Here is a 26414-nt window from a genome sequence, read left to right as displayed (position 1 = left end):
GGAAGAACGCCCCCCTACCCCCACCTAACTATGGTTAGGAAAAGCACCAAGCTCTTTTCTCTTCTCCCAGCTCTCTTTGCACATGCTCTTCCTTCTGCCTGGAATGTTTTTATTTATTTTAGTTTTATTTATTTATTTAATTTTAACAATAAACTGGGTCTTCCTTGCTGCATGCAGGCTTTCTCTAGTTGCAGCCACAGAGGCTACTCTTCAATTGTGGTTGCAGGGCAGCTCATGGACTCCAGAACATGTGCTTCACTAGCTGTGGTGCAGGAGCTTAGTTGTCTCCCAGCGTGTGGGATCTTCCTGGACCAGGGATGGAACCTGAGTCCCCTGCATTGGCAGGTGGATTCTTAACCACTGGACCACCAGGGAAGTCCTGGAATGCTTTTTTTCCTCCTCTCATGTATCTGGTTAACACCAGCTGCAACTTCAGGTGTCAACTCAAAAGCTACCCCCTCCAGGAAGCCTTCCCTGAACACCCCACTCAGCTCTAGGTTAAGGGGCTGCAGGAGCACCTATTGCCACTGTCCCTTTAGTTGTCTGTGAACAGTGCTGGTCTTGATCACTCTTGTGTCCCTGAAGCCTAGCACACAGCCAGGCTGTTCTGCAGCTCAGTAAATACCCAGTAATGAATGAACAAATGTCAAGTGGGCAAGGAGTGGGGAAAATCATCAAAGTCCCAGATGCCAGAGACACAAGCCTGGGCTTTTTAGAGCTGGGGTCAGAGAGTTTCACAAGGGGGAAAATAACCTCTGGTCTTCTGCAGGCACAGTCAAGGAGTGTACCATAACGAGAAAAACTGGCAGCCCACGAGAAGGATGGAATAACAAAAGAAACTGGTCCCCAGCTGCCTAGCTCTAGGGAACGTTTGTCAATGTGACATTCACAGAAGCCCTGCACATGTGCTGGCTGAGGGGGAGAGTCAGCCTCAGCCAGACAGAAGGAAATTCAGCTACTGTGCACATGTTAACACTGGGGGAGGGACGGCTCGGAAGGTTGGGTTTTTTTTGTTTTGTTTTTTACTTTTATAAACTCTCCAAATATGTTCTGTATTTGTTTTTACCTTTAAGGAGTGTGTGAAGTTGTGAGATGCTGTTACCAAGTTATACTGATGCAGTTCATTAAAAATCTTCTTAGTACAGGGATTTCCCTGATGGTCCAGTGGCTAAGGCTCAGTGCTTCCATTGCAGGGGGCATCTGGTCAGAGAACTAGAGCCCACAAACCTCAACTGTGTCCGACTCTTTGTGATCCCATGGACTGTAGCCCACAGGCAACTCTGTTCATGGGATTCTCCAGGCAAGAATACCAGAGTGGGCAGCCATTTCCTTCTCCAGGGGATCTTCCCGACCCAGGGATCGAACCCAGGTCTCCCACATTGCAGGCAGATTCTTTACTGTCTGAGCCGCCGGAGAAGTCCCAGATCCCACATATCACAACTAAAAGATCCCAAATGCCACAATGAAGACTGAAGATCCCATGTGCCTCAACTAAGACTCGGCACAGCCAAATAAATAAGTAAATATCTTTCTAAAATCTGCTTAATAAAAAATTGGATGCCAATTATAGGATGCTATTAAATCAACACATCTTCTTGCTGCATCAGAAAACATTATCAGTGCTGTCATTAATCGTTTCACACCCCTTCCACCCTTTGCTGGTGTTTCTGGTTCACTCCGGTTTCCAAGGTATGTGACAGACTAGAAAATGTTTAGGGAAAAATTCTGGGTTGAGGGTAAGGAATTTAGGGCTTAGAAAATAAAACCTGGTGAACGTGAGAAGTCCGTTTGTCATTTTATACTTCAGTTTGCCTTTTCTAGAGCTAGAACAACTCTTCTTTAAGTATTAGTTAATAAAATTAACAGGTGTTTATTAAACACTTACTATGTACCAACACACAGAATTGTAAAGGGAAACGATTGGTTCCAGTGACTCTTAACGTTTTTTGTGGGGAGTTGAGGGGTATAGATTTACAGATCTTTGAAAACTGAAAAGGCAGAGGAACCAGAGATCAAATTGCCAACATCCGCTGGATCATGTAAAAAGCAAGAGAGTTCCAGAAAAACATCTATTTCTGCTTTATTGACTATGCCAAAGCCTTTGACTGTGTGGATCACAATAAACTGTGGAAAATGCTGAAAGAGATGGGAATACCAGACCACCTGACCTGCCGCTTGAGAAATCTGTATGCAGGTCAGGAAGCAACAGTTAGAACTGGACATGAAACAACAGACTGGTTCCAAATAGGAAAAGGAGTAAGTCAAGGCTGTATATTGTCACCCTGCTTATTTAACTTCTATGCAGAGTACATCATGAGAAATGCTGGACTGGAAGAAACACAAGCTGGAATCAAGATTGCCAGGAGAAATATCAATAACCTCATATATGCAGATGACACCACCCTTATGGCAGAAAGTGAAGAGGAACTAAAAAGCCTCTTGATGAAAGTGAAAGCGGAGAGTGAAAAAGTTGGCTTAAAGCTCAACATTCAGAAAACGAAGATCATGGCATCCGGTCCCATCACTTCATGGGAAATAGATGGGGAAACAGTGGAAACAGTGTCAGACTTTATTTTTTTAGGCTCCAAAATCACTGCAGATGGTGACTGCAGCCATGAAATTAAAAGACGCTTACTCCTTGGAAGAAAAGTTATGACCAACCTAGATAGCATATTCAAAAGCAGAGACATTACTTTGCCGATTAAGGTCCGTTTAGTCAAGGCTATGATTTTTCCAGTGGTCATGTATGGATGTGAGAGTTGGACTGTGAAGGCTGAGCACTGAAGAATTGATGCTTTTGAACTGTGGTGTTGCAGAAGACTCTTGAGAGTCCCTTGGACTGCAAGGAGATCCAACCAGTCCATTCTGAAGGAGATCAGCCCTGGGATTTCTTTGGAAGGAATGATGCTGAAGCTGAAACTCCAGTACTTTGGCCACCTCATGCGAAGAGTTGACTCATTGGAAAAGACTCTGATGCTGGGAGGGATTAGGAGCAGAAGAAGAAGGGGACGACAGAGGATAAGATGGCTGGATGGCATCACTGACTCGATGGACATGAGTCTGAGTGAACTCTGGGAGTTGGTGATGGACAGGGAGGCCTGGCATGCTGCGATTCATGGGGTCGCAAAGAGTTGGACACGACTGAGCGAATAGTTTGGCTTCTCAGCTGTAGCAGCCACCTTTCAAGTGCTTAAGAGCTACATGTAGCCACATGTGATTACTATACAGAACTCAGGTAAGAGAACATTTCTGTTTTCATACAAAGTTCTACTGGTTAGCATTGTGCCGATATCCTTCCAGAACCAAGACTTTCTTGCTCATGTGCAATATTTTGTGTCCAACTTTACAACTTTTACAGCTTCTCAGGGTGGTGTCTGTCGGGGTTGCGTGGGGAGGCAGTGCTCTGCTGACAGCTGAAGCCTATGGATCCAAGAAAAAGGAGCCTTGACACAACAAGCTATCTGCCGCCTCCATCTCAGAATACAGGATGTTGGCACAAATAAAGCAAGGAGGCTGCTACAAATTCAGCACGCTCACTGCTGTAGATATACCTCACAGAAAATCAGGCTCTTGCATTCCTACCTGTCTGGCCACATTCACAGAAACATCAGTTCAGGGACTTCCCTGGTGGTCCAGTGGCTAAGACTCGAAGCTCCCAATGCGAAGGGTCTAGGTTTAATCCCTGGTAGGGGAACTAGATCCCACATACCATAGCCAGGAGTTCGAACGCCTTGAACTAAGACCTGATGCAGCCAAATAAATAAATTAATTAAAAAAGAAAAAGAAACATCAGTTCATTATCCAAAAATAATTGAAGATATTAATGATTTTCTACAGTCTCTTAGAGAAAACACCAAGTATTCACCGTGAACTGCAACTCTACTTGAATTATCTTTCCCATCTTTCTTCCCTTCTCATCCTCCCACACATGGCACTTGCTTCCCTGAAGCTCTCTGTTCCTCCTTCCAAACTCTCTTCTGTTGCTTGTCCCCTTCCTCCCCTGCACAGCTCAGTTCTTAATTATGTAGCTCTCCAGAATGTTTCACTTGACTCCAATGCACAAATATAGTGGCAAAGAATGACAGAAAGCTCCCAGGGTACAGCGGCCAGAAAACGTATTCCACAGTGACCCAGCCCAAGCCCTCCCTGCCAGCCTGGACTAGTCTCTCTGAGATGACTCATATTCCCACCAGTGGTTGACTGCCATCACTTCCTCTTCTGCCCACTCCTCCTAAGAGCCAGGGTCTGGGAGAAGCTCCTGACTGAGCATAGCAGAGAAGAAAATATTTTGCCTGAATGCCAGAGGGGACTGATGTCATAGGCAAAGGGAGGAAACCAGATGGGCAGGTTCATAGAATGTTTTATCCCCAGTGTTAATTGTTTTCTTATTATTTTTTACTGGGCACTGCCCTGCTCTCTCGTAGGGAGTAAATGCACGGCTTGCTGTGGGAAATGCCTTAACTCTTAACAGTCTGCCAAGGTCAAAGGATTCTTTTTAATCTGAAGACAACCCCACTGGTGCTATTCTTATCATCACATCAGGAATGATAAATTTTATTGAGCTCCCATACAGTTTGCCTTTCCAGACTGTTCATGGGATCCTAAAGGAAATCAACCCTGAATATTCACTGGAAGGATTCATGCTGAAACTGAAGCTCCAATACTTTGGCCATCTGATGTGAAGAGCTGGCTCACTGGAAAAGACCCTGATGCTGGGAAAGATTGAGGGCAGGAGGAGCAGGGGACGACAGAGGATGAAATGGTTGGATGGCATCACCAACTCAAAGGGCATGAGTTTGAGCAAGCTCTGGGAGATGGTGAAGGACAGGGAAGCCTGACAAGCTGCAGTCCATGGGGTCATAAAGAGTCGGACAACAACACAGTGTAAATGAAATCTCCTCTCTGTGGGAAGAGCAGGTCTATCCCATGTACCTGAAGTCTCCAATGTCCACCCCCCATCACCTGCTCATGCACCTGGGATTCTGTTTTCAGTACAGAGGGGACATATAGCCTAGAGCTATCATACTTCTTTTTTCCTTTTACAGGTTTTTTTGTTGTTTTGGTTGCACTGTGTGGTGTGCGGGATCTTACTTCTTTGACCAGGGATCAATCCCATGCCCCTCGCAGTGGAAAAATGGATTCTTAACCACTGGACTGTCAGGGAAGGCCCAGTCATTACACTTCTTAACCTTCCTTCTTATATCCTCCACATGTATCTGAACTCATTGCTGTCCATCCTTTCGCAGATCACTTCCATCTGCTTCATTCCCCATCTCGGAATGATACCACTGCCTAGCCAGTGCCCCAAGCCAGAAACCTGGGAATCGACCTGGACTCTTCCTCCTTCTCAGCCCCCGTGACCAATCTATCTCCAGATCCTATGATTCTGCTCTTGGGATATCTCATCTTCTTAGCATCTACCTCCATCACCTTGGGCTTCCCAGGTGATGCATTAGTAAAGAACCAACCAGCAATGCAGGAGATGCAGGCCCGATCCCTGAATGGGGCAGATCCCCTGGAGGAGGAAGTGGCAACCCACTCCAGTATCCTTGCCTGGAAGATTCCAAAGACAGGGGAGCCTGGTGCACTACAGTCCATGGGGTGGCAAAAAGTCAGACTCGACTAAGTGACTGAGCACACAAGCACACTATCACCTTTCATCAGCTGACTGGCATCTCTCACGCTTGGATGACAGCTGTGGTCTCCCCATTGGTGTCTCCCTGCACCCACTCTTATGATACTTCCTCGTGTAACCTGCTAGTCAATAGTCCACCTGGGACTATCCCTGTTCTTATCTACATTCACCTTTAGGCTAATCTGAGCACCCTGTCTTATCTTTCCTGAACAATATAAATCCAACTCTAATCAAAATCATTAACAGAGAATGCAGATTTTTTTAAGGTCTTTATTTGTTACAATACTGTTTCTGTTTTATGTTTTGGTCTTTAGGCCACAAGCCTGTGGGATCTCAGCTCCCCCACCAGAGATCTAACCTGCACCCCTTGCACTGGAAATCTCAACCACTGGACCACCAGGGAAGTCCTGAGAACGCAGATTTTTAATGAAGTCACAGCAGGGGGCTTACACTGGGATTACACAGCAACACTTCCTACACTGACCCCTTAATTATTTCTCCTCTTTCCCCCAGTTCTCCAATAATGGCCGCTGTTGCCACATCTCTTCCTGTCTCCCCTTCCTTCCCCCACTGTCCTGTAGCTGCCCTCCATTCAAATTAGCTCTTAGTCTCCTCCCCTACTCTTTATTTGCCACTTCCTTCTGAGAAGGTCTCACCCCAATACAACTCCTTAAAACCCTTTAATGGCTACTCACTGCCCTCAGTAGAGTCCAAACTCCATAAAACAGTCTACTAGGCCTTGCAGGCCCCAGACCTAGCTCCTTCACCCCTGCCTTTTTCCTACTTGAACTCTTTGCTCCAGCCATACTATAGAGTGATGGGGGGTTGCCCCTACTCTGTCATAAGCTCATGATCTGGGCAATCCATCACGCTGTTCTTTTTGTCTAAAAAGCCTTCTTCTTCCCTATGGTTAACTCCTACTGTCCCTGAAGGCTAAACCTAAACATCTGGAAGCCTTTCTTATCATCTCTAACAATGCATAAGGCAGTTTACCCTTGTCACAGCTGTGCTCTAAATGACTGATTAGTAACAGGTCAGAGTGATTATTACTGCATACAAACAGGGCCTAAATTATAGCATGCTCTTGATAATGCTGAATAACTAGATGAGCAAAAGCTCAAAAGGGTGTCCCCGCTTAGTGTCTGTGGCCTTAGTAGACAATGGAGCCCAGGGGCCCCTTAAGCATTAGACCATGATTTTGGCTTCACTTGGGTTACAACTTGCAAAGGTTAGTAGCTGGGCTCACAGAAACAAAAGCCACCTTTGAGGTTCCCTGGATAATGCCTCTTAGCAATTTAGCTGTCTTCTTCTTAATCCAGAAAGGCTGTACTTGTCACAGCCCATTATCTGGGCACATTTTCAATGTTAGGTATGAACACCTTTGGTAATCGCAAGCTGCAAAACTTTGCACAATACAAGTTGAATCATAACTATTTGTACCTAGAGTCTTATTAGGTCACTTAGCTGACTCCATGTCTCTCTCTCTAGGAGACTACCCAACTGTCTCCACCAACACGTTTCAGGCCACACCATGTAGGAGCAGTAGGCCTCAGAGAGTGGTGTTAATACACCTAAGCACACCCCTCAAACGAGGAGGCCTCTGGACTTAAGGGTGCCTTTAGGGTACATAAGCTCCTATATACTCTGGCCAGGGCTCTTTCCTGCTTGTTTTCTGAAGGGCAGCAAAGAACATCTAGAAGCTTTACATAATCCAGAATACAACAAATGGTTCTGATTGTTTTACTTTAGAAATAATTTATTGTTTTATCCCAACTATGAAAGTAGTACATGCCAATTACAGACAATAAACACGAAAAAGCACAAATAAAAATACAGAAACCACTTGCATCAAGAGATGCACAAACATTTGGGAGGTTAGCAATGAAAAAAAAAAGATGTATTCTCTTGCACAGAACTGAACAATATTGCATAACATTTTATTTCCATTTTTACCCCTAGAATACAAAAATAAAACAGTTGCAATAACAATCTTCAACTTTATAGAAATGTATGACATGTAAATTGAAAGTTCTCACAACTGCATTTTTTAGAGACAATTAGTGTCAATCAGTTTAATAGATTCCTTCAGAATATATAGTTATATGTGTATATGTGCACCATTTAAACTAAATTAGCATGACCTTAATATCCTTCAAAACATGATTTAATACTTGTGTAACATTCAATATTATTGACTGAACCACCTCCTTATTATCAGGAGTTTAACTTTTTAATTGCACAGAATGCAATGAACGTACAAAATTTGTGAGGCTTTCTTACGTTCTTGTGATAAAATCCTACAGGTGGAATTACTGGGTCAAGAGGTATATGATCAAAACTTAATATATACCATCAATCTGACTTTCAAAAAGCTATACACTCAGTAGTTATATGTGGATGTTTGATTTTTTTGTTTGATTGTAAAAGATTCAGAGGTGGTATAACTACCAATCAGCTACATTCGAGCTAAATGTTTGGTTTTATGCATTAATGGAGCTTGCTTTTGTTTCATAGCTCCCTGCAACATTATGAAAGTTTTTAAATACAGAGAAATGTTGAAAGAATGGTACAGTGAACACACTGAACACATCCACCATCTAGATTCTACAGCTAACATTCTACTGCGTTTGCTTTCTCATATATTTACTCATCCATCAATCCAGGCAGCCTGAGGGATCTCAGTTCCCTGACCAGGGACCAGGGACAGAACCCAGATCCCAGCAGTGGAAGCGGGGCATCCTAATCGCTGGACCTCCAGCAAATTCCCCAGAGGTTTCATTTTTAACATGAAAAACCTTTTTTGATCAAGACTCATTCTTGTAACGTCCCCAGGTTCAATGCTCTGCACTACGGAACATAAGTGTGGAAACGTTCCAAGATGAGAATCTGAGTTCCCCAACTTCTGAAGGACTAGGCGCGTAGGCTGGAAGTATGGCTTGGGTTTTAATCCTGACCCACTATACATCCGTTTTCGCCCCTTTAAAAATATTGTATGGAGAAGGAAATGGCAACCCACTCCAGTATTCTTGCCTGGAGAATTCTGTGGACAGAGGAGCCTGGTAGGCTACAGTCCACGGGATCGCAAAGAGTCGGACACGACTGAGCAACTTCGCTTTAAATATTGTAATCCCTCCAAATTGTGAGTATTAAAAGCACAAGTCGCACCCTATAATGACAGTCGCTATAGTTATGATTCCCCATTCCCCCTTTTTTTGGCCGCACCGCGCGGCTGGCAGGATCTTAGTTACCAGTCCAGGGATTGAACCCGTGACCCTGCAGTGGAAGCGCGCGACAGGGAATTCCCAGTTCTGATCTTTTTACTCCCTCTTGGTCTCCGATAAACTTCACGTCCAAGCTACGGAGGCCAGCTCAGGCCTCCTTGTACTCATTTTAGTCCACCTTACACTCTTAGTTCTAAGCGATTGTAAAACAGGGACGGAGGCCAGGGGACTACAGACCTGAGGCAGAGGGCCGCGACGGCCCCGCTCAATCTAGCGGGCGGGGGCTCCTCCAGGTCGCTGTGGGATCAGCCTGAGGCCCTAGCCGACTCCTTCCCTCTGGCGCCCAGCACACGGAGTGACGGCCCGGGGGAGCCACCCCGAGCGCTACACCCGCGTCCACCTCAGCAAATGCTCACAAACGCCTGTGAGATAGGCAGCGCTACAGAGGGAGAAAATCGAGGCCCAGGGAGCCTGAGTCACTTGCCCAAGTCGACACAGCTGGGGAGTGCGACCTGCCCTCAGGAACTGACTCCAAATCGCCGGACTCTAGAACCTCCCTCTGTCGTCGCTCCCCGGGTCCCCTGGGCGCCTACAGGGGGCGCACGCGCACGCGCAGTCGTCGCAGCCGCGTCCCCTTTAAGAGGATTCCTTTTTGCCTCCTCCCGACCCCTCCGCTTCCGCTCTCGTTCCCACAATGCTGTGCGGCTGAGCGCCTCCGAGCCCGCGGGGACGCTGTGGGGGGATCACCGGCTGAGGCGGCGGCGGCGGCGACGTGGGCTGCGGCGGGCCCGCGGCGTCGGGCGGTGCGGATGTCGGGCTGGGCGGACGAGCGCGGCGGTGAGGGCGACGGGCGCATCTACGTGGGGAACCTTCCGAGCGACGTGCGCGAGAAGGATCTGGAGGACCTGTTCTACAAGTACGGCCGCATCAGCGAGATCGAGCTCAAGAATCGGCACGGCCTCGTGCCCTTCGCCTTCGTGCGCTTCGAGGACCCCCGGTGAGGGCCCCGCGCTGCCCACCCACCACCCGCCCGCCCGTCAGTCAGCCTGAGGCCGCGGGCCCCCGCCTTCCCTTTCTCTCCCTTCGCTTCCAGGGCCTCCCCTCCCCCTCCCGCCGCAGACCCCCTCAGGGCGCCCCCGGGTGGAGGCTGAGGCCTCCTCTCACCGCGGGGCTCCAGGCAGTCCTTTGCTCCGTCACTTCCTCTATTATTATTTTTTTGACTTGAAAACACAAAAGCCGGGTCTGAGGACGGCTCAAGCCCGCCCAGATCAGCCTCGGGGGCTGGTACCCAGGCACCCTTCGGGGGAAGCGGCCCAGAGCTTGGGAAGCTTGGCCCCTGAGGCGGCCCGGAAAGGACTCGGTGAGGAGTGAGGACACTGGTTGTCCTCTCTACCCTCTCCCCTTCCCTCCGCTGGAACTCGCCGTTGTGGGGGCGCACAGTGCGGGGCGATATGGATGCCTTTGCAGGGCCGAAAGCGGGCTGGCTCTTGGATGGACCAGATTTCCATCCACGCGCGCCCCGCCCCGCAGAGGCCAGAGCCTCGCTCTGATAAAAGCATCAGGGGTTTGGGGTCTCGGATTTCACTCTTCCTTCCCACCGCTAGATGATAAAGGTGTCCCGAGGGTTTGGACGCGCTCAATCCGAAACGAGCTCGAAGGAGTCTTTGTGATTTTGCAGAGTGTCGGCCCTTGTCTCCCAGAAAAGGCCTGGGAACTTTCAAAACTGCGATTGTTGGTTCTTAGAAGCCACCGCACTGTGCTGGCTACTATGCTTGGGGTGAATCGGAGCTTGCTCTCTGGTTTCCAGCATTGGCTCGGGGAGCGCTTTGCCTAGTCTGCTCCCTGCGGGCTTCGCTACGAGGACTGCCGGTGGGATGTCTTGCCCATCTTGGGGGATTGGGGGCGGGTGATGCGAAGCAAGGGGAGCGTCTGAGGATGGGGAGGCAGGACGCACCCTGAGGCTTCGATGGCTAAAGATTCTGACGGAAATCGTTCCTAGTATCTTTGCCATTTGCCTCAAAAATGGAACTAGGCATTTCCACACCTAAAGTGGAAAAGAATTATTAACAGTACTGGTGTTTTGGGTTTTTTTCAACAGTTGCTATTTGTCATGTACTGTACTATATATTACTAAGCATTTTGAACAGCCTACAAGGTAGGCTCTGTTACTTTTGACATACTTGACATCCTGAGTAAACTGAGGATAGAGTTGATAAAAGGGAGGGCTACCAGGGAAGGTAGGATTTGAATCCCCTGTTCCTTGGAACACAAACTTACTGTGTGATGTGCTACTTTGTCTTTTTCTCCTCCTTCCTTTCATAATGGAAAAGCTGTCTTTTTGATATGCTAGTGCCAAGTTTCAAGCAAAGCTCTGCACACAGTTATCTTATTTAATCCTTTCAAAACTGGCATTTTACACTTAGATGTAAAGTCCTGATCGCATACTTACCCAGAGGCAACGACTAGTAAGTAGCAGAATGATTTGACTGAGGTCAGTTTTCATTCACAACGTTAAACCCTAGCAGTACTGCCTCTCTCCCACTGTATTCTGCATATAGCCAGGGTTGAGCTGGATGTGGTCCTCCTTGCTTTTGATCCTGGGACTAGAATCTTCATAAGCGATTATGTGCCTCTGACATCTGAATGATTCTTTCATTAGTATTTCTTCAGCTGTTTGTCCCCCCAGCCTCAGGGCATTCTCTTTCCTGTCAAATCCTGGAGAGCCATCTTGGTGTTCCTCACTCCCCTAGAACCCTAAGAAAGACTTTTAAAGTATTACTCTATTGAATATTTATCTCTTTTGGCAAAACTGTACCCAGAGAGTGGTTTTGACAAGTTAGTCCTCGAAGCTATGCTGAAAAGTTGCACTTGAGGGAATTCTGTATTTCTTAAACAAAACACCAATATTCATTTGTCATTTGAGCCTTCCCTATTTTTAAATGAGTTTTTCCTTCTGTAGACCTGAATGTACTAGGCCTTGAGGAAGAATATTAAAGGACTAGTGTGTGGTGTGCATTTTGAGAAACAGCTCCCCAAGGTCAAAGAAACACTGTTCTATCGCAAAATCAATCATCTGCCAACAGTTTATTTTTTCTGAATTCTCTTACCTGTTTATTCATTATCATTTCATACCTAGAAAACCCTGTGTGTGACAGCTGCGAAATTTAATTCCAGTGTCATGAAAGGTCTTCAAAGCAGTAGTACATCAAATTCCTTGGTTTTGTTCTTTTGCTTTTTTCTCACTTCAGGTTTTTTTTTCATACTTGTTACTCATGCCCCTCACAGGGAAATTAGTCGGTCCTCCTGAGCAACACTAACTCCAGACTTTTCTCTGCAGAGATGCTGAGGATGCAATTTATGGAAGGAACGGTTACGATTATGGCCAGTGTCGGCTTCGTGTGGAGTTCCCCAGGACTTACGGAGGTCGGGGTGGGTGGCCCCGTGGTGGGAGGAGTGGGCCTCCTACGAGAAGATCTGATTTCCGAGTTCTTGTTTCAGGTATGTTCCTTTCAAACTCAATGAGATGATGCATGTGAAATACTTAGCACAGAGTCTGGCCTCTCAGAAATATTAGCTATTGTTTCTCAGTGCTTAGGATGTGTGGGGTTTTCTTCTCATGCACAGTGACAGTCTGAAGCCTTGCCAGTGAGGCAGGTACCTTGCCAATGAAATTGCACTGATCATGCAGCCTTGACGGAACAGAAACTTGCTTCTTGTAAAAAAGGACTTTTCTAGCGTTGAAAGAGATGATGCCCAAACCTCTTCAGCCAGGATTCTAAAGACATTTTCTTCTGGAAATGTACCTTGGCATCTGACTTGCTAGAAAGACATTCTGGAAGCCAGATTTGAACAAATTATACCTAGCCTTGGATCCTAAAATAGGCCAGATTTTGTAATGGTTTTGGAATTATGTAAAAAAGAAACCAAACAACTTGTAGTCTTAGGGATCGTATTGCGAAGGACAGAACAAAATGTCTAGTGTTGACAAGTGATGAGATGCTAAGCTCAGAGGTTTATGTATTTTTTTGGAAATATTAACACACTGGTAGAAAACTGGGGCCTTCTGCATGTTGTAGGGGTGTTTTAGGCCCCTGGCAGAGTGAGGTATCTTGAGGAACCTGGCACCTTAGATGCGAATGTCACACAGTTGCAGCAGACTCCCGTGGTGCTGAAGAGGGATACTGTCAGTATCTGCCTGTGTCCCTTTGTAAGTGTTTAACCCCAGAACTCTATTCCCTCCTTCAGGATGTCATACATATCTTTTTTTCTCTCCATGCTGCTCTGAAATCCTGCTTAGAAAACTATTAGGAAATGGCTGCAGTCCTGAGCTGTGAGCGGTAAACACAGCCTTTGAGAGCAGGAGCACATTTCCCTTTCATGACATCAGGTAGGGTTGTATGACTCCTGACTAGTTTTAGCGTCTGAGTCTTACCTTTTCCCCTACTGTATTGAAGAGTGTTGGTGATCTTTTAAGAGGTATTTTGTCTAGTTTGTCAGTCATTCCCACCTACAAGAAAACAAACTTTAGGTTTTTCTTGTGTTACTTCATCTACACCTTGGTTATTTTACTAGATGGTTTCAAAATGTCCTGCGTCAGACAAGAAATAATTGGTACCGATAAAATTTCATAATGGAAAAATTTAGAACTCAAAGTCTTGGGATTTTGTTATTAATTGTGAAGGACAGAGAAAGAGATGCTTTGAATTCTTAGAGATGCTAAATCTGTAATGGGATGGACTTCTTGCTATGTCAAGAAAGGCTTAGTCTCTGGGAGAGTTGCCTAGGACCAGCTGCTTATGGTGGTTTATCACCCATACTTTAGTGTTTTTTGGTTTTGTGTCCCTTGTCAAAATCTGTGATTTGGGGACCATCAGGATTTAAAAGTAGTGACTGATGGGGAAAGGACCCTAGGTCTTGGGGCTCTTAACATGGATGAAGGATGTGGCCTCTTCTCTTGTTCTGTGCACCTAGGACTTCCTCCATCAGGCAGCTGGCAGGACCTGAAAGATCACATGCGAGAAGCTGGGGACGTCTGTTACGCAGATGTGCAGAAAGATGGAATGGGGATGGTTGAGTATCTCAGAAAAGAAGACATGGAATATGCCCTGCGTAAACTGGATGAAACCAAATTCCGCTCTCATGAGGTGAGTCCCCACCTGCTGTTGAGGAGCTCGTTGCCAGACCATTCCACCTGAAGCTGAGCTAGCAGAAGTAGCAACAGGCCATGTGTTTGCCATTCAGTGACCTTATATTACCATTTAAGATCTATCTTGAGTGGACAAAGCCAAGGAATTCCTTATGCCCCAGCAATGCAGGGTCATAGCAGAGAGAAGTCTGCAGCCATAATATTTTTAACCCAGAGAGAATACCCAGTCTGTCATGTGACTGACTTAAACCACAGTGTCCCTCCATGAACCTAATATTATGGCTCTCCCCCCTCTGGCTCTGGTCTGGGCTCTGCAAGCCAACCATGTCACCTTACCCTCTTAGGTACTGCTGTTGGGGCTGGCTGTCACTTCACTTTGCCTTTCCCAAAGTGGTGCAGAAGCCTCTTTGAAACCTGAGCCCTTGGCTCAGGTTTTCTTGTTCATCATCTCACCCTGGGGACTTAGCTTTCCATGTTCTTCCCTTCAAGTAGGTGGCTGCTGTTTTGGACTTAAGTCTGATTCTTATGGTAGCTATTCCTTTGATACCACGGAGACCAGACCACCCATTGGACGTTTTTGTCCTGGTTACACTGTCCTGGCTTGCTATGGGGTTTAGGGATGTCTGAAAACATCAATTTCAAGGCCCATTTCTTTCTCTAAGGATTCACTTTGCTAACTATGTCTCGGAGGCTGCATGCCTTAGCAGTGCTGTTACTCAGACTATCCTCTAGGACTTGAATTTGGAGCAGAAACAAAACAGCACCTGGTCCTCAGTTACACAGAGAGGGGCCTTAGTTAGGGTAAATCAAATTATTGAGTTCACTGAGGGGAATAAGCATCTGGCTTCTTTCATCTTAGCATCTTTAAATCTGGGAATGCTAGCTGAGGGTGAAAAGCCTGCCTGAACACAACTCCTCTGCTGCTTATTAAAATCTTAGCTGAGCAACTTTGAACCCTGGTTCCTGTATATGCAATAATAGCATTATCTTATAAGACTTGTCAGGAAGCTAAATTATGAAGCATCTTGCCCAGGTCCTGATACCTGGGAGGTGCTGAATACTGGTCAGCTTCTTCCGTAGGTACCCACCAGAAAAGGTGGCAGGGGATTGAACCATATATCTGACCTCTGAGAGCCTTTCCAGTTCTTAGATTGTGGGGGTCAGTGGTAGTAATTTAGGTTTGTTAAGAGTAGTAGCCGGTATTTGAGTTATTTATCACATAATCGAGTTGCCATTTATTTGTGTTACCTTGAGCAAGAATACCTACCTGTGGCACTGTTGTGCCAAACAGTGCTCAACACATTATTGTTAGGCGGCCATATTAAGTGTTGGTGTGCTTTATTCTTCTAGGTCTTATTTTTTCCTTGACTTTTTTGTTTGATTTTCAGGGTGAAACATCCTATATCCGAGTTTATCCAGAGAGAAGCACCAGCTATGGCTATTCACGGTCTCGGTCTGGGTCGAGGGGCCGTGACTCTCCATACCAAAGCAGGGGTTCCCCACACTACTTCTCTCCTTTCAGACCCTACTGAGACAGGTGGTGGGAATTTTTTCTTTATTTTTTAGGTGAACTGAGCTGCTTTGTGCTCAGAATCTACATTCCAGATTGATGATTTAGTGTCTTAGGAGATTTTTTTAATTTTTTTTTTTTTAAGGAAATAAAACTACATAATTTCTACCAGGGCCATATTAGCAGTGAAACATTTTTAACTGCAGAAATTGTGGTTTTGGTTCAGAAACGAGTTGTATATTTTTCACCCCGATGATGGGAAAAAAATCAGTGCTGTATCCTTGTGGGTTGCTCTTCTATGGAGATCAGCAGTTACTGTGACCGAGTCGGCCCATTCTGTTTAGAAATATATTTTAAACGTTTAATAACTGACAGGTGTAGTTGTCTTTGATTGTGTTCATAGATTTCACCAGCAGGCACACTGATATGTTTAAAAACAAAACAAAACATTGAGTTGCAGTGGCAACTTGGGCCCAATTGGTAAGGAGCAGGAGTGGATTACTTATTTGGGGATAAAGTTAGTTGCTCTGACGATGGTCTGAGAACATCACATCCAAGGGAAGTTTCAGGGTTTTCTTATAATTCAAAGCCAACCATGTAAACTAAACTAAGCTGCTTTAATGAAAAGAGGAGCATTGCAGATAGGGGAGGGAATGAGAAGGCTAAAACCAGGTTTTTAAAAGTGGGTGCCAGCGTAAAGATCATTGGGAAATTCTTAACCAAAACCAACTTGAGCAAGTTGGTCAGGGAAAAAAACTCAAATATTTAACTTTTGGTTCTGTCACTTTCTCTCCTAAATTTGTCTCATATTTGTCCTTGGTATCTGAGCTATAAAAAAAGACAAACCCCAAAACCAAAACTTCCCACTGTCTTGGATCCCAAAACCAAAACCTCCCACTGTCTTGGATTCTGCTTAGTTCAGTAATCATGGGGCAGGGAGTGGGGGTAAGGGGGCTACATTGTCACAGGCTATTTTTTTAAACCACTTCATTGAAATATAGTCAACCCATAAAAGCTGTACTTTTTACATTGAGCTATACAACTCAATGAGTTTGGGGTGAAATTACGCACACATGAAATGACAACCGTGAAGGTCATAAACAACCCATCACCTCCCCAAACTGCCTACCCCGGGCACCTTCAACCATAGCAGAAAGTCAGCACTCTGCTTGAAACACAGTGGGTACCCAAGAACAAATTTAAGTATGTTTAGTAAAGATAAAAGGCTGCTCAGGTTGACACAAACAGCAACTAAAAGGGTGGTCATGAAGTGATTGGATGCAAGGTCTGTAACAATTACATAAATAGAAAGATTCACTTAAGTGCAGTTTGGTAGACAGTCTTTTAGGGAGGGATAAAGTCTTCCACACTGAATGGTCTATGAGTATCTATGAATATACTTGATCCATTTCCTTGGAAATCAGCCATACCTTCCACTTCCTGTTGGTGTCAGGGACTCTGCCTTATTTTGGCTAGATCTTTCCCAGTTCTATCTTCAGAAGAATTAGTAAAAGATACCTAGCCATCACTTTTTTCAGATGACTGAAGGAAGTGGTACATTAGTGTTCATAATAACAAAATACTTGTTGCACAATAGTTTCTGCACTTCCATGTGTTCATAGAATGCCCCTTCCCAGAATAGCTACTCAGTGGTGTGGGAAGGGCTGTTTTTCATCCAGCTTTGACCAAGAGATATTACCTGTTTGAAAAGAAAAACAAAAAGGAATGTTAAGCCTGCTTCCCAGCTGGCTCTACACTGAGCTAACTGATTTGTCATGAAAAATAAGCAATGGAAGTAAGTATAGCTATTACCCTGTTTTTCTGAGTATCTGAAAGAACCAGTTATAAGTGAAGCCTAATTAATGCACACTTGTCAATAAGTAGCAGAGACAGGTTAATTAGACATTTGTATGTATATAGGAGAGGAAGGAGAGACAATATGAACTCAATTTTTCCCAAGAAGCAAAACCTGACACAAGGTCTTGTGTGACAAACAGCGTATGTGATCAATGGCTATGTCTGCTTAAACAGTAACAACTATCAGAGATTAACACCCAAAGTTCTGGGTGTTATTATTGGCCCAGAGTTTTAAAATAGTTACAGTGAGGTTTAAAGATGCAAATTTCCACACTAGGGGTTGTAAACTGATGACTCACAGGATGCATCTGGCTTGCAGGTACGTTTTTTACTTTCACACTATTTTACTTTTTTAAAGTCTTTGATTAACAATTAAATTTTGGGAACCAGCACACAGAATGCCAGATGTCCAGGTTCTCTGGGCTCCCATCCCTGCCTGGCCCTGAACAAGAGAAGTAGCACATGCCAGCTGTCCCTTTAAGGTAGAGCTCCAGATCTGCCACTAGGCACAGCCCTCCCCACCCCAGTCCTGTTTTTGTTTTCCTCATTCCTGTTACCAATTGACCCCTAGAGGTTAATGTGACTTCCAGAATCTACTGCCACCTTGCCACCTATACATACTGTGTTTTTGTTATTCCCAGTTTTATCGAGATAACTGACATACAGATGTATAAGTGTAAGATGTGCAACACAATGATTTGATATATGTATATACCACAGATTGATTCCCATAACAGGATTAGTTAATATCCATTGTCTCACTTAATTACGGTTTCTTCTCTTGTGGTGAGAACTTTTTTAAGATCTACTCTTCAGCAACTTTCAAATATACAATACAGTGTTGTTAACTAGTCACCATGCTGTACATCACACATCCCCAGGACTTATTTAACTTATAACTAGAAGTCTGAACCCTTGGACAATCACCATTGCCTCTTTATACTTGGTCAGAGTGCTTTCACAGAGCAGATCTGGGCCTCACAGTTCCTACAGCATTCTCACATTTACTGTGGCACAGTCTGTTAAGCCATTTTGGGTAGCACATACCTGGCGGAGCCACAAAATACTCTTCCACAACTCGGTGGGAGTTTTGTAGTAGTTCTTCAGCACAGTTGCCTTCTACCACATTGTCAGATCTCAAGTACAGACATCTACAAAACCAGAAGCTTAGGTTAGCTTCTCAGAATGTGGCTTCACGGGCATGGGTTGAAAGGGTCAAGGGTGGGAGGAGAAGACAGCAGCATATTCTCGAGTTAGAGTCACTACTCAAAGATGGAAGACCAAGTAACAGCCTACCATTTATTGATTTCCCCAACAACCCTGTGAGATAAGTGGTATTAATAATAATTCCTCAGTATTGACAAGTTTTAATAAATATTTTTGATGATTACTATGGGTAAGGTGCTTTTCGTGGAGATAGTAAAAAGGCAATTACAATACAGTGTATTAAGTCTAACAAGAGGTAAGCGATGCTTGCCAAGGAAATTGATAAGGGGACCCCACCCAGCCTTCGGTCCTCAGAACAGGTGATGTTACCCCTTAACCATGATCAAGAAAGAGCTGGATTTCGGGGGTGGGGGACGATGGGGATGGGAAATGAGTAAGGTACAGAAACTTTCTCAACAGTGGTTATAAGTGACTTAAGCTGCTAAGGGACAGGATTGGGATCCGATCCTGCTTCTGGTGCCCCTAAGATGAGTGCTTTCTTCATCACAGCCACCTTTGGATATAAAAGTACCTTCCCTTGCAAGATGTACCACAAACATAGCCCAAGAATCTTGTACTGTTGTTGGGGCTTAGTGGCTTCATTAAACTATCCGGATGGGAGACGAGTGAAACCAAACAGTTGAACACATCTGTGGGGCTTTACTACTGTTTTAAGGTTTGAAAGTGTATGACAAGAGGTTTGAGATGGCTTCCAGATACTTGGGCTGAAAAGTAAGCAGTATACTCAGTCACTAATAGGATAGCAGCCAAGCTTTCTGCTTTGAACCAGACACGCAGTAGGGCAAGGATGGGACATGAACATCTGTAGAGGCTGTGCAGAAAGGCCAAGGTGTAATCATAAGTTTCTTTAAGGAAAGGATTGGTTCTGTTTCTTTGGGGCACCCAGCCCCAAATGAGACACGATAAACACATTAATGGTACAAAGAGTTCAAAGCTGAACTCTGTTCTAGGACTGGCACTGTTTTAACTGTGTGACCTTGGACAAGTATGATCTGTCTAGACTTGAAGTTTCTTGCCAAAAAAGTGAAGGTTGCACTAGATTTTTTTCTTTTTAAACCATATAAGGAATATACACTCGTTTAAGGAAACTTGGAGAACAGTAAAAATCATCTGTAAAGGTGACCATTGGACTTTCTGGAGTTAATATTTCTGTTGGGCAATATGACAAAATGTTTAAGAGCTGGGGCCCCTGAATCACTGCGGAATTCAAACCCCAGAGCTCCACATGGCCTGTATGCAAGTTACTTATCCTTTCCATGTATCAGTTACCTTATTTCTAAAAAGGTTCAGAAAAAATAAATAAGTAAAATAAAAAATAAAAAGGTTCAGAGAATTGCTGGGATGATGTTTAAAATGGTCCGAGCCAAGGGGCAACTAAGCCCACATGCTCTAGAACCCGTGGTTCTCAACAAGCGAAGCTCACACACCAATGAACACCCAGCGCAACCAATATAAAAAATTTCCCAGGTCCACTCATTTGGTAATTGGGTTTCCTAGTAAGGTTTCCTGAAGGAGGAAATTCACCCCTTTAACTATCACACGTTTCTATCCAAGTACTGTTTAAGATGAAGTTGTTTGTATTCCACACCTCCCTATTTTCTTAATCATAGGCTACTGAACCCAGAGTCTGTGAGGGCACACCAAGTAGGCCCCTCATTTGGCAAGTTGCTTAACTTTTCTTGACCCTGGAATCATGCATAAAACACGAAACAGGACCAGATGAGCTCTTCAGATGCCTGTCAATTATGAAGGTCTACCTCACCTCATCTTTCTCAGTCGGGATTCTACAAGAGAGTTTAGTCCAGAAATGTAGGACAACTTCTATGCATCTGGTCTAGTTGTTAGTTATGTACCATCCTTGGAAGAATTGAAAAAGAGTCCATTGATCTTGCTGTGTTCTCAATCAGATGAAAAGCCCTGGTTGAGGACAGTTTCAACTGTGAATTAGAAATCTCTAAAAAAAAAATCTGCCCTCTAAAGCTCATGGACAAGGCACTTAAGCCAGTAACTGTGGGCGATGCATTTGAGTTCACGGAGAGCACTGTGGCAGCATGATGGAGGAAGTGCCTCAGCTGGCCCTGCGCTGGCCAATGGGGCAGCTGTGCTGTTGTTTTAGCTTCTTTCTGCCTCTTCCCAGCTATCAGCTGCGAGGAGCTGTTTCTCTGGCCACCAGTCTACCTCCATCTACGAGCCTTTTAATTTAGTTTCATGCAGATTGAAATGAGAGCTAATTGATGGGGCAAATAAAGCCCTGAGGGACATCTTAAGTATTGAGTTATTTGACTGCAATCAGAGATGCCATGTGAGTCATTCTCTGGCTCTGAGATGAAAAAACAGTTTCTATGGGACGACTATTTCTTTTATGGCCACCCCACACTCCTTGCGGGATCTTAGTTCTGGACCAGGGATCGAACCCATGACCCCCGGCAGTAGCAGTGAAGCGTCTTAACCACTGGAACCCCGGGGAAGTCCTGAGGCTAGCAAGCACTCAACACGAAGGTTACAGTTACACATAAGTGTGGCTCTCTTGACTGGCACTGACTAATGTCAGCTTTTGCCCACTTCTACCAGGAATTTATTTTTAAAAATTCCATCAGGAAAAGGCTAGGACAGGGTTGTAGATTGCCCTTATCTTTGTAAGTTGCATACCTATCCTTCCCAAGAAGCTGCACTCCTAAATGGCAAACAAGTCTGCTTTGCAAAAAAGAGTGTTTTCTTTAAAAATGTATTAAGATTTGGCAATAAGTGGTAGAGGTGGTTAGGGGCTACACACTTTAAGTACAGTATACACAAGCTGCTTTGTCAAAGACCCAGCCCTCCGGGTTGCATTACACTACTTCACTACTTGGATTATTACTCTGCCCCCTTAGGCAGTCAAAGGTAAAATTTCCCTTTGCATTTCCACCTTCTCTAACACTAACCATGGTTAACAGTTTCTTGCATGCCCTTTCAGGGAACAAAACAACTTAATGCATGCACCAGAGTATATAAAATGGATTACACATAAAGTATCAATGAAACCACACACCATATTCTGAACTTTGCCTTTTTTATTATTAATAAGTATACCCTGGAAACCTTTCCATATCAGCATATATAGTTATTTCATTATTTTTAACTGTCATTTCAGTGTATGAAGATTAATTTAGCCATGAAGGACGCTTCAGTTCAGTTCAGTCACTCAGTCATGTCCGACTCTGCGACCCCATGAAGTGCAGCACGCCAGGCCGCCCTGTCCATCACCAACTCCTGGAGTTCACTCAAACTCACATCCATCGAGTCAGTGATGCCATCCAGCCATCTCATCCTCTGTCGTCCCCTTCTCCTCCTGCCCCCAATCCCTCCCAGTTTCTTTTCTGTTGCTCTGTATTATCAACAGATTTGCATACCCTGAATGCTCGTGCACACATCTTGATGCACTGTCACAGATATATGTCACAGACAGGGAACCCCTAGGTCAGAAAAAGTGTATATCTAACAAATTTTTGAGACAGGAATCCAGGAGTAAGCAAGTCAGATGTGAGCTCACTTTCTAATTACAAGAAATAGTACAAGTCAACAAAAATAAGATAATCAAGAAAAACAGTGGAAGAAAACCCGACAGGATAAGGAGACAGTGACTAGAGGGAGTGGAGGGAGAATTTAGAGTGGTTCAGTTCAGTCACTCAGTCGTGTTCGACTCTTTGTGACCCCATGAACTGCAGCTCACCAGGCCTCCCTGTCCATCACCAACTCCTGGAGTTCACTCACTCATGTCCATCAAGTCAGTGATGCCATCCAGCCATCTCATCCTCTGTTGTCCCCTTCTCCTCCTGCCCCCAATCCCTCCCAGCATCAGAGTCTTTTCCAATGTGTCAACTCTTCGCATGAGGTGGCCAAAGTACTGGAGTTTCAGCTTTAGGATCATTCCTTCCAAAGAAATCCCAGGGCTGATCTCCTTCAGAATGGACTGGTTGGATCTCCTTGCAGTCCAAGGGACTCTCGAGAGTCTTCTCCAACACCACAGTTCAAAAGCATCAATTCTTCGGCACTCAGCCTTCTTCAGAGTCCAACTCTCACATCCATACATGACCACTGGAAAAACCATAGCCTTGACGAGATGGACCTTTGTTGGCAAAGTAATGTCTCTGCTCAGAAAAACATCTATTTCTGCTTTATTGACTATGCCAAAGCCTTTGACTGTGTGGATCACAATAAACTGTGGAAAATTCTGAAAGAGATGGGAATACCAGACCACCTGACCTGCCTCTCGAGAAACCTATATGCAGGTCAGGAAGCAACAGTTAGAACTGGACATGGAACAACAGACTGGTTCCAAACAGGAAAAGGAGTACATCAAGGCTCTATATTGTCACCTTGCTTATTTAACTTCTATGCAGAGTACATCATGAGAAACGCTGGGCTGGAAGAAGCACAAGCTGGAATCAAGATTGCCAGAAGAAATACCAATAACCTCAGATATGCAGATGACACCACCCTTATGGCAGAAAGTGAAGAGGAACTAAAAAGCGTCTTGATAAAAGTGAAAGAGGAGAGTGAAAAAGTTGGCTTAAAGCTCAACATAAGATCATGACATCTGGTCCCATCCAGTTCATGGGAAATAGATGGGGAAACAGTGGAAACAATGTCAGACTTCATTTTGGGGGGCTCCAAAATCACTGCAGATGGTGACTGCAGCCATAAAATTAAAAGACGCTTACTCCTTGGAAGAAAAGTTATGGCCAACCTAGACAGCATATTCAAAGCAGAGACATTACTTTGCCAACAAAGGAGAGGCCAAAGAGACGAACTGTCCAACAAAAAGAAAAGCAAGGGCAAAGACCTAGAGAAGCCACGAATCTGGCGTGTAGCAGAAATAGGCAGGAAGTCAAGTGGTCTGAGTGATGAGGTAGGGGGCGCTCTAGAAAGTTGGGCTTAGAAGGTGAAAGCTTAGACGTTTGGATTTTGTTCCTTGTTACACTGGGAGGGCTAGAGGATTTTAAAGGGGAGGGAGAGGATCCTTAACGAACGACGCAAAGAGCGAAAGCGTTTACTCGCAGGGTGACCGTGCGCAAGTTCTCGCGTGTCGCTAATGTTCTTTTCCCCTCGGTGGAATGAGAGACTAAGCTCCAGCCCTTACTGATAGCGAAGACGCCGCGGGCCATCCTTTGAGGGCCGCGCGGCCGCGAGCTTACCTGTCCTCCAGGACTGATTCCATGGGCTCCACTCCGTCGGTGTTCACCGCGCGGAGCCGATCGGCGAAGGCGATGGCTTTCTCCAGCCGGGCCACGGCCTCCTGGCTGCCGAAGTCCACCAGCGATAGCCGCTCCAGGTGTTGGATCAGCTCGCCCGTGACCCGGCCACTTCCCTGGGGGCCGGGTGGGGGGGCGAATGAGGCGGAGGGTGTGGGTTACGGGTGGGGCCTGCTCCGCCTTCCGCCCCGCTCCGACACCCGCCTGGACTCCCCGACCTCTACCTGAGGATCCGCCTTGGAGGTGAAGCCCCGGCTCCCGCGCGCCGCAGCCCGAAGACCCAGGTGCACGGCCCGCGCCCACATTTCGCTCCCTGTCGGCCGCCGTAGCGCATCCTCTCCTAAGCGCGCGACGCGCTTAAAAGTGATGACATCCGAGAGCGCCGCCACCGCCGCGGACGCCGACGCCATGAACAGCGTAGGGGAGGCTTGCACAGACATGAAGCGCGAGTACGACCAGTGCTTCAATCGCTGGTTTGCCGAGAAGTTCCTCAAGGGGGATGGCTCCGGGGACCCATGCACCGACCTCTTCAAGCGCTACCAGCAGTGTGTTCAGGTGAGCTCCTACCCGGGCCCTCTCGCCTCTGCCCTAGGCCCCGGCTCGAGGGGGTTGGGACGGGCAGGGTGGAAGAAAAGCCTCGATGAGACCAGTGGCAGTTCTCTCCCTTACCATTCACCACCCGGGATGCGTGGTATCTTTCCGAATGTCAAAGGTAAGTCTTTTTGCAGCACCTTACTTTCTGCGGAGCCCAATTACATTCTTTGGTTCCTTTGGTGATGAACCTGAACTTGCAAAGTGAGCCCAGTTATTTGTATTTTATGCGTGGAACACTCACGCCCAGAAATAGTTAAACGAGTAGTCGAAGTTCACTAGAATCAAGTGTCCTTGGATTTTGCTGTGGTGCACTTTTCCACTTACAGACGGGGTGTTAAGTCTCTGGCCTGTTAGACCTCATGGAGGGTCCTCTTATGTTGTCACAATGCCTTCACTGGCCTATGTTTTCTCTCTTAGCCAGTTAGAACATGTTTATTCCAGCACAGTGAATGTGAAACAGATCTGATTGTAAGAACAGCCCTGGGCAAGGCAGTCCCAATTAGTTAACTTAAAAAACATCCTCAGTAAGTCCAGGTGGACTTGTCTTTGTCCCGTAGACATTGGAAAGAGAGACTTGCTCAAAGTTACGTAGCCAGTAAGTCCTGGGACCGATTTGAACTTGTGTCTGTCACAATAGGAGTTTCCCAGGTGGCTCAGTGGTAAAGAATTCACCTGCAATGCAGGAGATGCTGGTTTGATTCCTGGGTTTGGAAGATCCCCTGGAGAAGGAAATGGCAACCCACTCCAGTACTCTTGCCTGGGAAATCATGTGGACAGAGGAGCCTGGCAGGGGTCACACAGGGTCACGAAAGTCAGACACTATTTAGTGACTAAACAAGTATCACAACAGAGTGGTGATACTGCTTAAATTGCACTTCTGAATTTTGTTACAACTCTCCAACTTCTCTCTCTGGTCTTACACTTAATTTCTTCATAATCATACTTCGGGTTTGTCATGTTTGGTAGTCCTTATGGTACAGTTGGATTTACTTTTGTACCTAAAGTACAAAATATTCTACAAAGTATTTCTAAAGTTTTGACTTCAGGCTTCATGTAGTCCCTTTATCATGTTTTCTTCCATCAGAAAGCGATAAAGGAGAAGGAGATTCCTATTGAAGGACTGGAGTTCATGGGCCATGGCAAAGAAAAGCCTGAAAGCTCTTCTTGACCTTGACAGTCATCTTTAAAGTGGACTCCTCAAATCAGGAAATTGAGGACCCTGGATCGTGTCAATTAAAACTGAAGATAGCATTGATTTGATGAATTTAGGAGGGAAGAATTTCCTTTCCTCCTTGATACCTCTCTCATTTGTAAAAAATGATGAACCATCACTCTTTGAGATTTCTGGCTTTGGCATCACAGCAGGAACTCAGTATTCTAAATAATGGGATTATTTGGGATTATCATTGCAGTACTTGGTCTGGGATCAGTTTTAAATATATCTTGTATAAAAACTCTAGTAAGCTTGTCAGGATAAGGTTGCCTCACCTCGAGCCATTCTTTGAAGGACATTACGTACACTCTGCTGGGGTTTCATGGAAGCAACTGGTTAAGATCTCATTTCTCTAAGGGAGCTAATACTCTAGAAAGGGTTCCCAGCACAACAGTTTCGGTCAATGCTTAGAAGCACAGTTTTATTTTTATATAATAATTTAACTGTTAGATTGTTGGGGGACTGGGTTAGCCAAGAGGAAGACCGCTTTCAACAGTTTCCTACCTAAACAAGAGGTGTCAGATTTCATACTAAGATGTGAAAGCTTCATGAATGCTGCAGCGAACACCATTTCAGAGCACTTCGTGTAGTTCAGGAATTAAAATCCTTGGAGTGGCTATGGAGGAAGATCCTAAATTACCAAGATTTGCTGCTGCCAGCTTTCAACTTAAGTCAATGAATTAAGTCAACCTGTATATCATAAAAATGCCAAAATGCTGCATATGATTAAATGGGGGGGTGGCAGGCAGGCTGAAGAGGTCACTTTACTTGCCTTGTTTA

The 26414-nt window shown here is 45.3% G+C and overlaps 2 protein-coding genes and 1 long non-coding RNA gene across 4 annotated transcripts; 1 reads left to right on the top strand and 2 right to left on the bottom strand.

The window, feature by feature from the left end:
- Positions 1 to 2055: 2055 nt before the first annotated feature.
- Positions 2056 to 9426, bottom strand: LOC138422750 (uncharacterized). Its single transcript, XR_011250005.1, has 3 exons — positions 9094 to 9426; positions 3583 to 3743; positions 2056 to 3420 (listed from the first exon to the last, which is right to left on the bottom strand). It is a non-coding gene; the product is annotated as an uncharacterized lncRNA (long non-coding RNA).
- Positions 9148 to 21991, top strand: SRSF9 (serine and arginine rich splicing factor 9). Of its 2 annotated transcripts, none has more exons than XM_069558183.1 (4): positions 9148 to 9853; positions 12194 to 12354; positions 13828 to 14000; positions 15391 to 15884. In XM_069558183.1, the coding sequence occupies exons 1-4, from the start codon at positions 9666 to 9668 to the stop codon at positions 15532 to 15534; spliced, it is 666 nt and encodes a 221-aa protein (XP_069414284.1). In that variant the 5' UTR covers positions 9148 to 9665; the 3' UTR covers positions 15535 to 15884. The 2 variants fall into 2 exon arrangements, with proteins under 2 accessions (XP_069414284.1, XP_069414286.1); XM_069558185.1 differs by lacking the exon at positions 15391 to 15884 and adding an exon at positions 21727 to 21991 and having other exon boundaries at positions 9153 to 9853.
- GATC (glutamyl-tRNA amidotransferase subunit C) lies at positions 16111 to 26414 on the bottom strand. The gene is made up of 4 exons (XM_069558186.1): positions 24052 to 26414; positions 23771 to 23943; positions 18417 to 18520; positions 16111 to 17211 (listed from the first exon to the last, which is right to left on the bottom strand). The coding sequence occupies exons 1-4, from the start codon at positions 24265 to 24267 to the stop codon at positions 17159 to 17161; spliced, it is 546 nt and encodes a 181-aa protein (XP_069414287.1). The 5' UTR covers positions 24268 to 26414; the 3' UTR covers positions 16111 to 17158.

This window comes from Ovis canadensis, chromosome 17, assembly GCF_042477335.2.
Source record: "Ovis canadensis isolate MfBH-ARS-UI-01 breed Bighorn chromosome 17, ARS-UI_OviCan_v2, whole genome shotgun sequence".
NCBI lineage: Eukaryota > Metazoa > Chordata > Mammalia > Artiodactyla > Bovidae > Ovis > Ovis canadensis.
The sequence above is the reverse complement of the archived record's forward strand: the minus strand, read 5'-3'. Positions and strand labels throughout refer to the sequence as shown.

Coding starts and splice junctions, on each gene's coding strand:
- SRSF9 (XM_069558183.1), top strand. CDS start 9,666: ATGTCGGGCTGGGCGGACGAGCGCGGCGGTGAGGGCGACGGGCGCATC. Junction 9,854..12,193: donor GTGCGCTTCGAGGACCCCCG/GTGAGGGCCCCG, acceptor TTTTCTCTGCAG/AGATGCTGAGGATGCAATTT. Junction 14,001..15,390: donor CCAAATTCCGCTCTCATGAG/GTGAGTCCCCAC, acceptor TTTGATTTTCAG/GGTGAAACATCCTATATCCG.
- GATC (XM_069558186.1), bottom strand. CDS start 24,267: ATGTCTGTGCAAGCCTCCCCTACGCTGTTCATGGCGTCGGCGTCCGCG. Junction 18,521..23,770: donor GAATCAGTCCTGGAGGACAG/GTAAGCTCGCGG, acceptor CTGGTTTTGTAG/ATGTCTGTACTTGAGATCTG. Junction 17,212..18,416: donor GTATTTTGTGGCTCCGCCAG/GTATGTGCTACC, acceptor CTTTTCAAACAG/GTAATATCTCTTGGTCAAAG.